This window comes from Barbatula barbatula (genome assembly GCF_947034865.1).
Source record: "Barbatula barbatula genome assembly, chromosome: 6".
Classification (NCBI taxonomy): domain Eukaryota; kingdom Metazoa; phylum Chordata; class Actinopteri; order Cypriniformes; family Nemacheilidae; genus Barbatula; species Barbatula barbatula.
The window spans coordinates 24,247,415-24,260,039 of record NC_136765.1 but is presented as its reverse complement, the minus strand read 5'-3'; the positions used below and the strand labels follow the sequence as shown (position 1 = coordinate 24,260,039).

At 40.4% G+C, this 12,625-nt stretch overlaps 2 protein-coding genes across 2 annotated transcripts; one reads left to right on the top strand and one right to left on the bottom strand.

Annotated features, from left to right (window-relative positions):
- Positions 1-2,739: 2,739 nt before the first annotated feature.
- On the bottom strand, positions 2,740-4,095 carry tex36 (testis expressed 36; the record flags this gene model as incomplete). The annotated part of the gene is made up of 4 exons (XM_079459370.1): positions 2,740-3,042; positions 3,551-3,631; positions 3,810-3,950; positions 4,042-4,095. The coding sequence occupies 4 exons, from the start codon at positions 4,093-4,095 to the stop codon at positions 2,740-2,742; spliced, it is 579 nt and encodes a 192-aa protein (XP_079315496.1).
- Positions 4,096-4,715: 620 nt separating this feature from the next.
- On the top strand, positions 4,716-12,400 carry edrf1 (erythroid differentiation regulatory factor 1). The gene is made up of 25 exons (XM_079459144.1): positions 4,716-5,177; positions 5,362-5,570; positions 5,683-5,749; positions 5,833-5,958; positions 6,055-6,179; positions 6,263-6,407; positions 6,497-6,589; positions 6,852-6,973; positions 7,109-7,220; positions 7,309-7,456; positions 7,538-7,649; positions 7,733-7,844; positions 7,915-8,184; positions 8,295-8,366; positions 8,737-8,884; positions 8,968-9,159; positions 9,387-9,587; positions 9,699-9,920; positions 10,089-10,315; positions 10,449-10,607; positions 10,695-10,844; positions 10,924-11,077; positions 11,164-11,282; positions 11,413-11,585; positions 11,688-12,400. The coding sequence occupies exons 1-25, from the start codon at positions 5,097-5,099 to the stop codon at positions 11,848-11,850; spliced, it is 3,702 nt and encodes a 1,233-aa protein (XP_079315270.1). The 5' UTR covers positions 4,716-5,096; the 3' UTR covers positions 11,851-12,400.
- Positions 12,401-12,625: the final 225 nt, after the last annotated feature.

Genomic DNA, 12,625 nt, shown 5'->3' with positions numbered 1-12,625 from the left:
TCTCTCTCCTCTCTCTCTCTCTCTCTCTCTCTCTCTCTCTCTGTCTCTGTCTCTGTCTCTGTCTCTGTCTCTGTCTCTGTCTCTGTCTCTGTCTCTGTCTCTGTCTCTCTGTCTCTGTCTCTCTGTCTCTCTGTCTCTCTCTCTCTCTCTCTCTCTCTCTCTCTCCTCTCTCTCTCTCTCTCTCTCTCTCTCTCTCTCTCTCTCTCTCTTCTCTCTCTCTCTTCATCTCTCTCTCTCTCTCTCTCTCTCTCTCTCTCTCTCTCTCTCTCTCTCTCTCTCTCTCTCTCTCTCTCTCTGATCAGCGGAAATCATTTTTTACTGATCTAGAAATATTTAAGTATGAAACATAAAAATGAATATTCAAAGGAAATGTTTTTCTAAGAAACAGACACTCTTCTCTCCACCCACACCCCAAAGTCCCTTAACACACATTTTGGGCCAATTCAGCACTTTTAAGTTCTGCCTCTCTGGGCACAAACAGAGGTGCTCATGTCTGATTTATTGCACTCTTGGGTTCTGTCTTTGACTTTCAGAAAGTTTCATTTCTTTAAGCACAATGTAAAACATAACTAGCAATATCAGCATCCTCTTTCACCACAGTTAATGAACAAGATAAGGATTCACAGCTCTTTAATTCCTTTTCCTGCATTTTCACATTTCTAGGTTGTAGTGAGTTGGATAAGTCGTGACTTTTGACACGGCACACTGCTTTTTGAGTTGTTACATCTTCTGTAAACACACTGATGCACTGATGTAAGCGTTCTTTAACAATGACTTACTCTAATGCACAAGGCCTCTCCACCTCATCTCAATGAATATTTCATCACAACGAAGGTATATTCTGCTGTGAGCCGGGTCTCCCGCAGCCATTTCTCAAGGTTAGACAGTTATCACGGCCAAGCTGAAAACAGGAGGTAAAGCCGAGCAGCAACAGTGAGTGATATCACTCAAAAACAACATCTAGAAGAACACGGTGTTCGCTGGAAAACAAAACAGCATAATGCGTCATGAATTATAACGGTCAAAAATCAAAGGAGAGCAGAAACAAATGTAACTTAATTGCGGGTTGAATTCATTTCTGCATCACAAAGCAGCGTTTGTTTACACTTGTCTGGGGAAAAAAGGGCTAATTAGAGTGTTAAGATGAGCTCATTATATAATCAGCCGAGAAGCACATGGGCCAAATGATTTGTCCTGACCCCTCGTGTAAGACATGCCAGATTGTTTCATTAATTCATTAACTGGCAATATTAATTGTAGAGAGGCGAGTGAAGCGAAGTGATTAGGTTGGAATGCCCTTAAGTTAAAGATCTAATTCGGAAATGATTTATGCTGATGAATCCGCTCTATTAACTCCACGCATTCTAATGTACCTTGACACCTGACCATCCTTTCATTAATCTTTGTCATAGAAACATTAGTTTCCATGGTAACACGACAGGTTTGTTCTAACAGATTTCTAGCACCTCTATTGACAACTTGATTGCTTTTCAGGAAAAAAAAATGTCATAGAAATAAAAAAATCACAGACTCATGGAGCGTTTGAACTGATCACCATGCAGCACATTCAAACCAATTTCAAATTTTTTTACTCAAACATAAAAATTCCTTTGATCCCATACAGTATTATTCAATTACACAAATCCTGTTTGTCTGTTTTTAAACATTGATATGATGTCTTATAAATAAAAAATACTTGGAGAAAAAACCTTTAAGATAAATGTTCAGCGGAAAAAAACAGGGAGAGAGAGACAGAAAGAGAGAGAGATTATTGCTGTCCCCACAATAAGTCAGTCAATATTAAAAGAACAATGTTAAGAGAATTCTATGTGCCGTCGCCATGGCAACATGCTTTAGGCTTGTCTTTCATGAATTGGTTTTGAAAGAAATGCTCTATTACCATCGAAGCAATAAATACTTAATTATAAGACGTCATTTTCTTGGATTGCATGTTAGAAGATAAGACAACGGGGAATGAAATACAGTGATTCTCTGAATATCTCTCTTTCTCTCTTTGTATTTCTGATATCTGGACATGTTGTTAAAGGAGTATTAGAAAGGCACTGGATGATACTTCTCGCAGGTGCACATACAGACAACCATAATTCAAATGCAACACCTGTTCAAATAAGATGCCAATCTTAGAATTTCTCTGTGAACATGAGATGATGTAATTCTGCTCACTGTTTAATCTCTTTCAAAGTGAAATTCGGCACAAATGATTCCCCTCTGTATCCGCATAACACCAGTTTCTCGATTTCAAAGACACCAGGTGAGTAAAACAAAAATGTAATGGCAAAATAATTGACGTGAATGACATAAATAGTCTTTGTATCTGAAGAACACACCCAAGTAATGTAACATGTCCCACAAGAGGTTTCAAACTGTCAATCAAAAGTCAGACATTTAATAACAAACTGGAATTTCCTCCAAAAGTTGATAATTGATAATAAGACAACAAGATTACAATTAAGTGCTATGTGCTATGAAAGCTCCATCTCTTAAAAAAGATTCTGGGTCATGTTGTGCTACTAATATCATTTATTGTTTTTACATGGAATGAAATCAAATAATTTGCCCCCTGCTGGTGACAAGCAGGTAATGACACACCAAGCAAGAATTCTCATATTTCACCATATTTAGTGTCATAAACATTAATTGAAAGTTGAATGACAAATAGGTGGATAAAATAGTTTTTACAGCATTCTCTGAGGGTACGCAGATGACTTATTAATGGAATTAATGGTTGCTGGTGGCTAATACACTTAGTGAAATGGTCTCTTTAGAATTATCTTTCCCAAACCACATGAAGCACTCTCCAGCCTGAGCTTTAGCGTTTATTTGAGACCTCGCTGAGTGGTTTCTGGGGAAGCGCCTTGTAATTGTGGCTCCCGTGGCCTCTGTTTCCTGTTTGGGCAGGAAGTAAGTCTGATAGGCAGAGTGGTCCTGCTTTTCTGACCCAAGCGGGGTGTGGTGTTGGCACAGGCAGAAATGAGAGTTATGCTGTCGTTGCTCATCAAGACATTTCTTACGCCCGAAGCCCTGTTCATTTACACAAACACACGAAAACTAAGACATAAGAAAGAGCAAATGTCCAATTATTGTTGGTGACACTTTACATTAAGGTACCCTTTATGAAGCATTTATAAATGTGTTCATTAATGATCAATAAGTAATTTACAAATGCATTTTAAAGCTGTAATAACTGCATGAATAAAAAGGAGGATTCTTATGAAATGCCTGCCAAATAGTGAGCAGGTATTAGAACATAACACCCTGCAGTGTCCAGTCTGACAGCCTATATTGCAAACAACATCAAGTTAATAGTGAATCTGTCAAATAAAGAATCAATAAATACATTTATTAAGCATTTATAGCATATAAAAACTCACTATTTGGCAGGTATTTCGTTAGTATCCCTCATTTTATTCATGCAGTTATAACTGCTTTATAATGCTTTGTAAATGATCACCATTAATGAACACATTTATAGATGCTTTATAAAGGGTACCTTAATGTAAAGTGTCATTTATATCTATAACTATCTCACCTGATCATATACGTCAATAGTGTCCTGCAGAGCTGCACGATTATCATGCGCTGAGAATGTAAAGTCTCTGCCCATTGATTTCTGCATTTGAAAACATAATGTGATTGTTTAAATGTACAGATCAGTGTGATTGCTTCGTAAAGAGTACAAACAGGTCCTCTAACAAAAAATTAAAGAAAAAGTGCAATATATAATTATGCAAAATGTCTAAATTAACAGTTTTTTCGCTCGTTGTCAGTGTGTGTTGGCAATAGCTGACCTTTTCAAGATTAATGAATATTTTGGGGTATCTCTTTTCTCCTTGTATCAGGGGTTGAGGGACTCCATGTGCCAGCATTGAACCTGTGCTGGTACACAGTTCTCGTGTTTGTTCTGTCTGAGTTGTACCTATATGCTTAAACTAGAAGACAAGAGCAACAACTAAAATAAATACCCTTAACACTTTTTACACAAGTTTTAAACAGATTTAAAGGAGTGTGTGTGCATGTTACCCAGTTTCCGCTGTTCTTATTCTTGTTAAAGGTTCTCTTGCCTCCTTGACTCATTGTCACAACATACAATTCAACGTTTAAAGCAATGAAATAACTTACAATGAAACTCCTAAGTGTCAAACATACACCGCCATGACTCTCTGCAGGTGAACTCAGGTGAGAGAAAGTGAACGGCATTGCTTTTGTTACCATGCCGACGGAACACAGTCGCTATTCATGAAACCTTCACGGGGAAAGTTTGTTCAATGAGATGCTTCAATACCCAAATATCATATCAAGAAAATAACGTTTGAACATATTTAACACGAAAATTAAACAGGATTAAGCAAATAATAAACGTAATATACATTTAGATATTTATTTAAAATTTTACAATAACTACTGTTGCAGTAAACCACCCAATTTTTTATATTTTAATTCATGACAAATATATTTAAAAGCTGTCCGTTAAACCAGCTTCAATAATATTGTATTATTATTTGTCGATATGAATGTATTTATAAAATGTGTAAATAAAAAATAAACATGACTTAAATATGAATATTTTAAATAATTCTATTGTATTGATATGTTTAGGTATATATAATTATACTGGTTTTTAAAATAAAAATGAACAACAGCATATCAGCATTTCTAAAATGTTCTTCACTTTTCTAGAAAGTGGTGGACTTCGTGACGTCGCGTCCGCTTCCGCTTCCGGGTGAGATTGGCTGCAAGTTTACAACATTGCTCAGACAGAAGCGGGCAGATGAGACACACAGCTACAATCTACAAAACATCTCTCTTAGTTACTCTGATATTCAACCAACTGCTATCGATTTTGTGTCAAATTTATACCACACACAGAACATCTATATTTAAGCTGAAACAGCGTGCAGAATACAAATTAAAAGCACACGATGGTGGAATGTGTGCTGGGGTAGTTTATGTAATATGTGTAGACAGTAAAGACAATTTAGCGAGTCAATGTCTAATGTCAGAGAATCGGTTATTTCACATTGTTAAACTTTAATTCGTCGTTTTGTGGAGATTCTGGATGGATAACTGGGGTAAAAATGAGCTCTCAGGATAACAAGACCGAGTCCGAGCAGAGAGAAGAGCAGCAGACCGGTGCTGCCAGTGAAGACAACAAACAGGTATGAGTCTTTATAACAATAATACGAATATATGTATAGAAAGAATATACTGGAACTAGATTCAATAGCTTGGATTCTGTGTTTATCCTTGTGAGTGATGTCAATGACTGAATAGTTTGACTTATGTCCATCCCCTGAGTTTAGACTGAAATTGTGTACTTACATTTGAGCTCTTTACCTCTAGGAGGCTGTTATTTGTCTTGGTAACAATGAAGTGAAGAGTCGTGCAGTTGTGAAGTACTCGGCCGCTCCTCCTCCCAGCACCTATGCATTACTGCAGGAGAAGACTGACCTCAAACTGCCTCCTGCTAACTGGCTTCGAGAGAATGCCCAGCTGGGACCCGCAGGGACCACTGTGCTGGGGTCCAGCAGGAAAAGCAAACCTTTCTCCAGGTACCTTTCTTCCTGTCTGGATTGACTTTTGAGTTGTAAAGTAGTTTGCGTTGTGTGTAGATGTGAGCTTTAAAGCTGACGTCTCTGCTGTACGTTGTCTGTTCGATTGCAGTTTTGGGATGGCCTATGACTTTATCGACTGCATTGGCGACGATGTTGACGTTGTGTCTGATTCAGAGGCGAGTCTGGACTTCTGTTATTAGCAGGAATGTCTGTTGATGTAGGTAAATGTATTAATTGGTTATATGTGTATTTACTCTAGAACATTAAGAAGTTGCTTAAGATCCCGTACAGTAAATCTCACGTCAGCATGGCCGTTCATCGAGTGGGCGGCACTCTGCTGCTGGATGATCTCGACATTCAGGAACTCTTCATGAGATCATCACAGGTGACAGGAATTGTTCATTGTGTGGTTATTATCACACAACCTCAACATTTTGACAATTTAACATGACTATGAGATCATCTGAATTCAATGTTACAGACCGGAGACTGGACGTGGCTGAAGGAGTTTTATCAGCGTCTCATTGACCAGAAGTGGCAGAGAAAGAAGAAAAGTAAAGAACATTGGAATGAGAAAGCCATTCTCTCCAAATTTCTCTATTACAGGTGAGAACCAACCAATGCACTAAACAAAACAACTTGTGAAATAGCTCACCGTATTGATTTGACTATTCTCCTCTGTGCTTCAGTATTAACAGTAATGGGGATGCTGTGCCCGTACCGTCAGATACAGACCAGACCGACGGTTGTGGGTCGGGGGGCGAAGGGCCGTCTTGGCCTGCCACCTACAGCAGTTCCTCCCCTGATGCAGAAGAGCCTGCTATACCAAAGGAGGTTCGTCTTTTCGTCTCCAGCTTAATTTCTTAAGATGTGTATTTTGAGTTTTATAGTACTGAGTCCTCTCCTCTTCATGTCTGTTACAGGAGCAGGTGGACACATATGCTTTGGGTCATGTGTCTTCAATTCCTAAAGAGCAGAATCTGCCAACGCTGTTCAATGAAGGTGAAAATAGTCAGGTAATGATAAGAATGGCAATTTAAAGTTTTGTGTTTCTATTCTTGATTTTACATTTTGCTTAATAATGATTGGATTTATTGAAACAAGCCCAAACCGCCAACGTAGCATCATTGGTCGAGGTGGGCTCACTGTTTGTTCAACAGACACATTTTGCAGTTCTGTTCTGCTGTTCCGTGTTTAAGTAATCTGTAATATGTGGTACTGGTTTATGAATAACACATATTAAACAGTCCGTGTTCTGTGCCTCTCTGTGTCTCACAGGGTTTGAAGAACGACTTCGCCCGTAATATTTTATGGACTTTTGAGGATATCCATATGCTTGTGGGATCAAATATGCCCATATTTGGAGGTGGTCGATACCCGGCAGTCAGTCTACGACTCAGGTCATACTTCGACATTTGCTTTTGGCAGGAATGATCTAGTTTAACTACATGTCACTCTTAGAATACCTATATGCATTTAAAAGCTTTTGTTCATTATCCTGGATTTTTTAAATAACCCGATTTTTCATTTACCAGGGACAACAATAAACCAATCAACGTCCTTACAGGAATTGACTACTGGCTGGATAATTTGATGTGTAATGTACCAGAGTTGGTCATGTGTTTCCACGTCAATGGGATTGTACAGGTTAGAAACATAATTTCAAATATTAGACATCTTGTTTTGTATGTGTATATAGGTACAGAGTATCCAAAATCTTTCCTCTTGTCTATAGAAATATGAGATGATAAAAACAGAAGACATCCCAGATTTGGAAAATTCCAGATTCTCGACACGAGTTGTGAAGGACATTGCGCAGAACATCCTGTCGTTCCTAAAATCCAACTGTACTAAAGAAGGCCACACCTACTGGCTCTTTAAAGGCCAGTTATCTGTAATCTGCTATTTCATCTTGTTGTTAAATCAACTCAGTTACCTAACAAACATTCTCTTACTCCATGCAGCCAGTGGAAGTGACATCGTGAAGCTGTATGACCTCACGACTCTGTGCGAAGAAGCGGCTGAGGAGAAATGCCAAAATCCGTTCACGCTTCCTGTAGCTGTGCTGCTCTACAAGTACGATTTCCCTTCACAACCGCATCTTTTATATTCCGTCCGGTCAGCATCAGTATCCCAAACAAATGTGTTGTTTATGACAGAGTGGCCAGTAGCATGATGCTAAAGAAAAGCCAAAACAAGAAGAACTACGACACAATCCGAACTCTACTGCTCAACTGTATCAAACTGCTGAATGAGGAGAGACATCCACAGGTACAAGTCTACAAAAGTCTCTTCCTCTCCATCTACTTGTGATTTCTCAAGTTTTTTATGTGTGGTGTAGATCATCGCCTCTGCCCACTACATGCTAGCAGAACTCTTCCAGTTAGATGATGTGAATGAAGAAGTGGGCAACGGGGAATCTCTGAGGGGGGGAGGCTCTGAAGACAGCTACAGTGATGAAGAGGAGGAGGAGGAGGAAGAAGATGAAGACGACAGCTGCTCCTACGACAGCTCTTCTAAGCTGCAGGATGACTCCAAAGCCGTGGCAGTTATAAAGTCTGTCGACGAGCTGTCTGTTCCTGAGAAATACAAGAGCACTCACCAGATCAGAGTATGATTTTATAATGAATATTTGAAGATTCAGAACAATTTCTTTTTGTTCACTTGAATTCAAACGTTGTTAAAGTTTTATCATCATGACAACATTCCTCTCTTTTCCAGCCTAACTGTGCCTTCCCTGTGTCGCAAGACAAAGAGGAGAAGTGTCGACTGGTTCTCAGCTATGTTCTTAAGGTGACAGCAGCATACACAATGTGTATATGCAATATATAGTTTTTTATTATACTTTACTTTTACAGTTTTAAATATTTAAAGCTACAGTTAAAAAAAAGGTACAGTCATCATTTATTCACTCTTCTTCTGTGGAACACAAAAGAAGATATTTTGAGAAATGATTTTGTGTTCATACAATGGACGTCAATGGGGTTCAGTGTTGTTTGGTAACAAGCATTCTTCAAAATATCTTCTTTTGTTGCTCTGCAGAAACTAGAAAGTCATACAGGTTTGACATGACATGCTAAAATCATTTTCATCATGAGGTTTAATTGGCAGGTTTGATGCGAATACAAGCATTCAAAATCTCACATGCTTGTTTTGTTCATAGGGTCTGAAGGCAGTAGACAGCAGTATAAAGAAAGAAACCGACCTGCCTGCCGCTGACCCCAGCACCCCCATTCCTCTTAAGTATGAGGAGAGATCTCAGAGCGGAGCAAGAGAAGTGGAGCAGGAGATCGCACTCCTGCTGGACAGAGGTTAGTGTTTCTCCACTAGCTCAACAAGAGAACGATGTTGTCCTAATCATCATTACTCACGTCTCTCTGTCCGCATGGTTCAGTCGGTCCGTCTAATGAGGAACTGAAGATGCCGACGCGCTCCGGCATGCTCCCGGGCAGCTGGCATCACCGTGTGAAACAGCAGCTCTTCCTGAAAGCGTCAAAGGCATACTACATCCTGTCCGATGCTGCCACCAACCTGCTGAAGTACGGTCGTGCGCTGCGTTACATCAAACTGGCTCTGCAGTGCCATGGTAAGAATATGTAGCAAACATGCGTCACTTTGGCTTAGTGGGTAAAGATTGGAAAACTGTGGTTTCAAGTCACATCTATGAATTTGGTTGACTTTTCCAAATCGACTTTTTGGTAGCACCAGCTGAGCTACAGTGAAGCCACAGGTTATTGAATTATAAAAATACACATCACAAAGCAACTGTTTAAGGATATGTTGGAGTACCAAATGTTTATTCTTTGTTTTTAGATGCGTATTGCTCCATCAGCGGTGGTGTCCACCCACAGGTGCTTCTGTTCCACTGTCAGTGTCTGTCTCTATGCGGTGATGTTCAGCTGATGTTGGCTCAAAATGCCTCCAACAGAGCCGCATATCTAGAGGAATACAGCTATCAGACCAAAGACGACCAGGAGATCTTACACTGCCTGCACCGCGAGACCTCCTGCCAAGGTCTTGACGCTACATCACAAACCTCTTAACTCATCATGATAAAGCATCTGGCATCCTATCAGTTTAACTAAGATACTAACATAAATACTTGGCAATTATTTTTCTTCTTAGCCTTTAGCATGGCCACCGAACTGGCCACAGACCTCGAATACCAGCTGATCATCAGCTGTAAGTGTTATGAGGCGGCCCATGACCTGTTAACCTCTGGAGTTCTGAAAGACTTGGGACAGGAGCAGCTAGGCCAGGTTCTGAAGCGCCTCGGCAACATCCGCAACGAGATGGGCGTCTTCTACATGAACCAAGCGGCGGCCATGCAGACCGAGAAAGGAGGAGGTAAGATGTTGAGTTGGGCAAGTAACCCTTAAATTACAATCCAAAACCAAAGACGCAGGAGCGATACTGGATCTTCCTTACCGGGTTTGAACCTAGTACAACCTTTCGATAACCTTTTTTAAAGTCATTTGTGGAGAGAAGCTTTTATCTCAGTTTTTTGTTCATTAGCACGAAAGAGCGTCTGTGTGGCCGAGCAGGAGTTGTGGAAGAAGAGTTTCTCGTGTTTCGAGAAGGGCATGCAGAATTTCCAAGCCATTTCAGACTCTGTGAACACAGCCCTGCTGCTTTGTAACATTGGACGGCTCATGCGGATCTGCGCACAGGCTCACTGCGTCATGACATCAGAGAACAGCCACGGGGAGTTCTCGCCCGACGAAGCGCTCTACTACAAAAAGGTTTGCACATACAAACTAAACAGGATTCAGGAGGGGTCATATAATTAAGAATCAAACTACCAAAAGTGTTATATCACCCTTTGAATTTCTGTAATAATAATATAAGGTTGATGAAGTGAAATTTCCCATTTAGGCGATAGATTATTATCAGAGGGCCCTGAAGTCTCTGGGCTGCCGGGACAGTCATTCAGCAGTCTGGGATTCTGTGAACTGGGAACTTTCAACGACATATTTTACTTTGGCCACACTGCTGCAAGATTACGCTCCGCTGTCCCGCAAAGCACAAGAGCAGGTACCGCAAACACGCATGCTTCATTCTCTTTGAACACACTGCTGTTGGGCTTTGAGACCTCTCTGACGTGAGTGCTGCTCGTTTCAGATCGAGAGGGAAGTCACCGAGACCATGATGAAGTCACTGCGCTACTGTGACCTGCAGACAGAATCCGCTCGCCAGCCGCTCTACCAGTACAGAGCTGCGACCATCCACCACAGACTGGCTTCCATGTACCACAGCTGTTACCGTAACCAGGTACATGGTCAGGTGCACACAGAGCATGTGCGGAATAGCGCGCTCAATCATATTCCACTCAAATCATATTTCTTTACAGGTCGGAGATGAGAGCGTCCGGAAGCAACACAAGACTCTAGCCGAGCAGCATTATAGTAAAGCCGTTCGGCTCTTCGTAAACCTGAGCGACGCTCCGTGCGAGCTGCTCCGAACGCTGCTGGAGAGAGTGGCCTTCGCAGAGTTCACCATGGCGGGTAAGAAGCGTGCAGCAAAAAATAAAACACAGCCAGGGTGAGATAGAAGTAGAAACGTAGATGAGATGTCTTGTTTGGTGTTTCAGGTCAGAACAGCAACACAGTCAAATTGAAAACTCTGACCGGAGCTCTGGAGATGATGTGCGAAACTCGGCACGCTTTCAAACTCATCCATAAAGAACTGCTGGAGCAACAAGACAAAGTGGTACCTACATACCCACAAAGTGCACACATAACTTAATGAAAAAAGCTTGAGACATAGACAGCAAGTTTACTTTTGGCCATGCGCACATCTGCATTACTGATTTACGCTGTACTGTGATGTATGTGGACAGATACTGACCCCAGAAGCCTCTGATAAACCTGAAGATGTCCAGGGATCGGAAAGCACCTCCTCTGAGTTGGACACCGACGAAGTTGTGAAGTTAATCGGCGTGTTTGTCCCCAGTTTCTCCTTTCTGCTGTTACAGATGATTAAACTCAGCTCTGCAAGCAAACGTAAACTTAGGTGAGGGATACGATATTCACAATTCCCTATTCCAGGACAAACATGGTTTATGCTTTATATCGTTTTCTTAATAATTGACCACGTCTCATTTGTCTTACGCAGTGTTAAAGAAGAAGAACAGGTGAAAGTATATAAGAACGTATATTCTCGGCTGTTGCGGGCTGAGAAGTCCCTCTCGCTTATCCAGCGCGTTTCCCTCTTTCTGGATCTGCTGGATCAGCTAAACCCGCCCACCGGAAGTGATGAAACAAGATCAGCATCTTGAGAATAGCTGGTCCAGTAGGTTCAAACAGTTTAAAGGATGCTTGTGTCTTTGGATTCCTGAACTCATTTCTTATGGGAATGTTTGGATATTTGAACCCATCTTGCTTTTACAGCAACTGATGATCAAGGCAATAAAAAGAGATGAACTATCATCATCTAGCTTTGAGAAGTACCATAGACATGTGTGAACACAACCTTCACCAGCAGTGCCTTTTCTTGTGTTCACATGAAACCGGATGAGCCAACAACATACTCATTTCCAATGATTTTGTGACATTTGTTTGAAATATATGAAGAATATGAAACTGTACAGTTGTTTGTAGAGCAGATATTTATTTCTTATTATACACTATGTACGAAATGTGAACCTGTGATGTTGTTTTAGACACATGTTCTGCTGGAACGTATTCACAGACTTTGTTTTCTGATGAATAAGCTTATGAATTGAACTATAAAATGTGCAATAATTTGACTCAATGCATCAGGTGCAGTATTGTTAGAGAACGCTTGTTTTGGCTTGGCTTTCAATAAAAGTTTTTAAAAGTTTTGTAATGCCTGGCATGTCTTTAATTTTATTCAGAACCTTCAACTTTTTTTAATACTTCTTTGTTGACAGTGACTGAAAGCATAAACCGCTGTCACGATGCAAATACGAAAAGATTAAAAGAAACGAATAAGATAAACTATCGCAAATTTCAGATTGCTTATCTAAATAAAGAAATCGATCTCGAAACGAGCTTTGTTTGTTCTATCCATTGCACGTTTTTTTCATAATG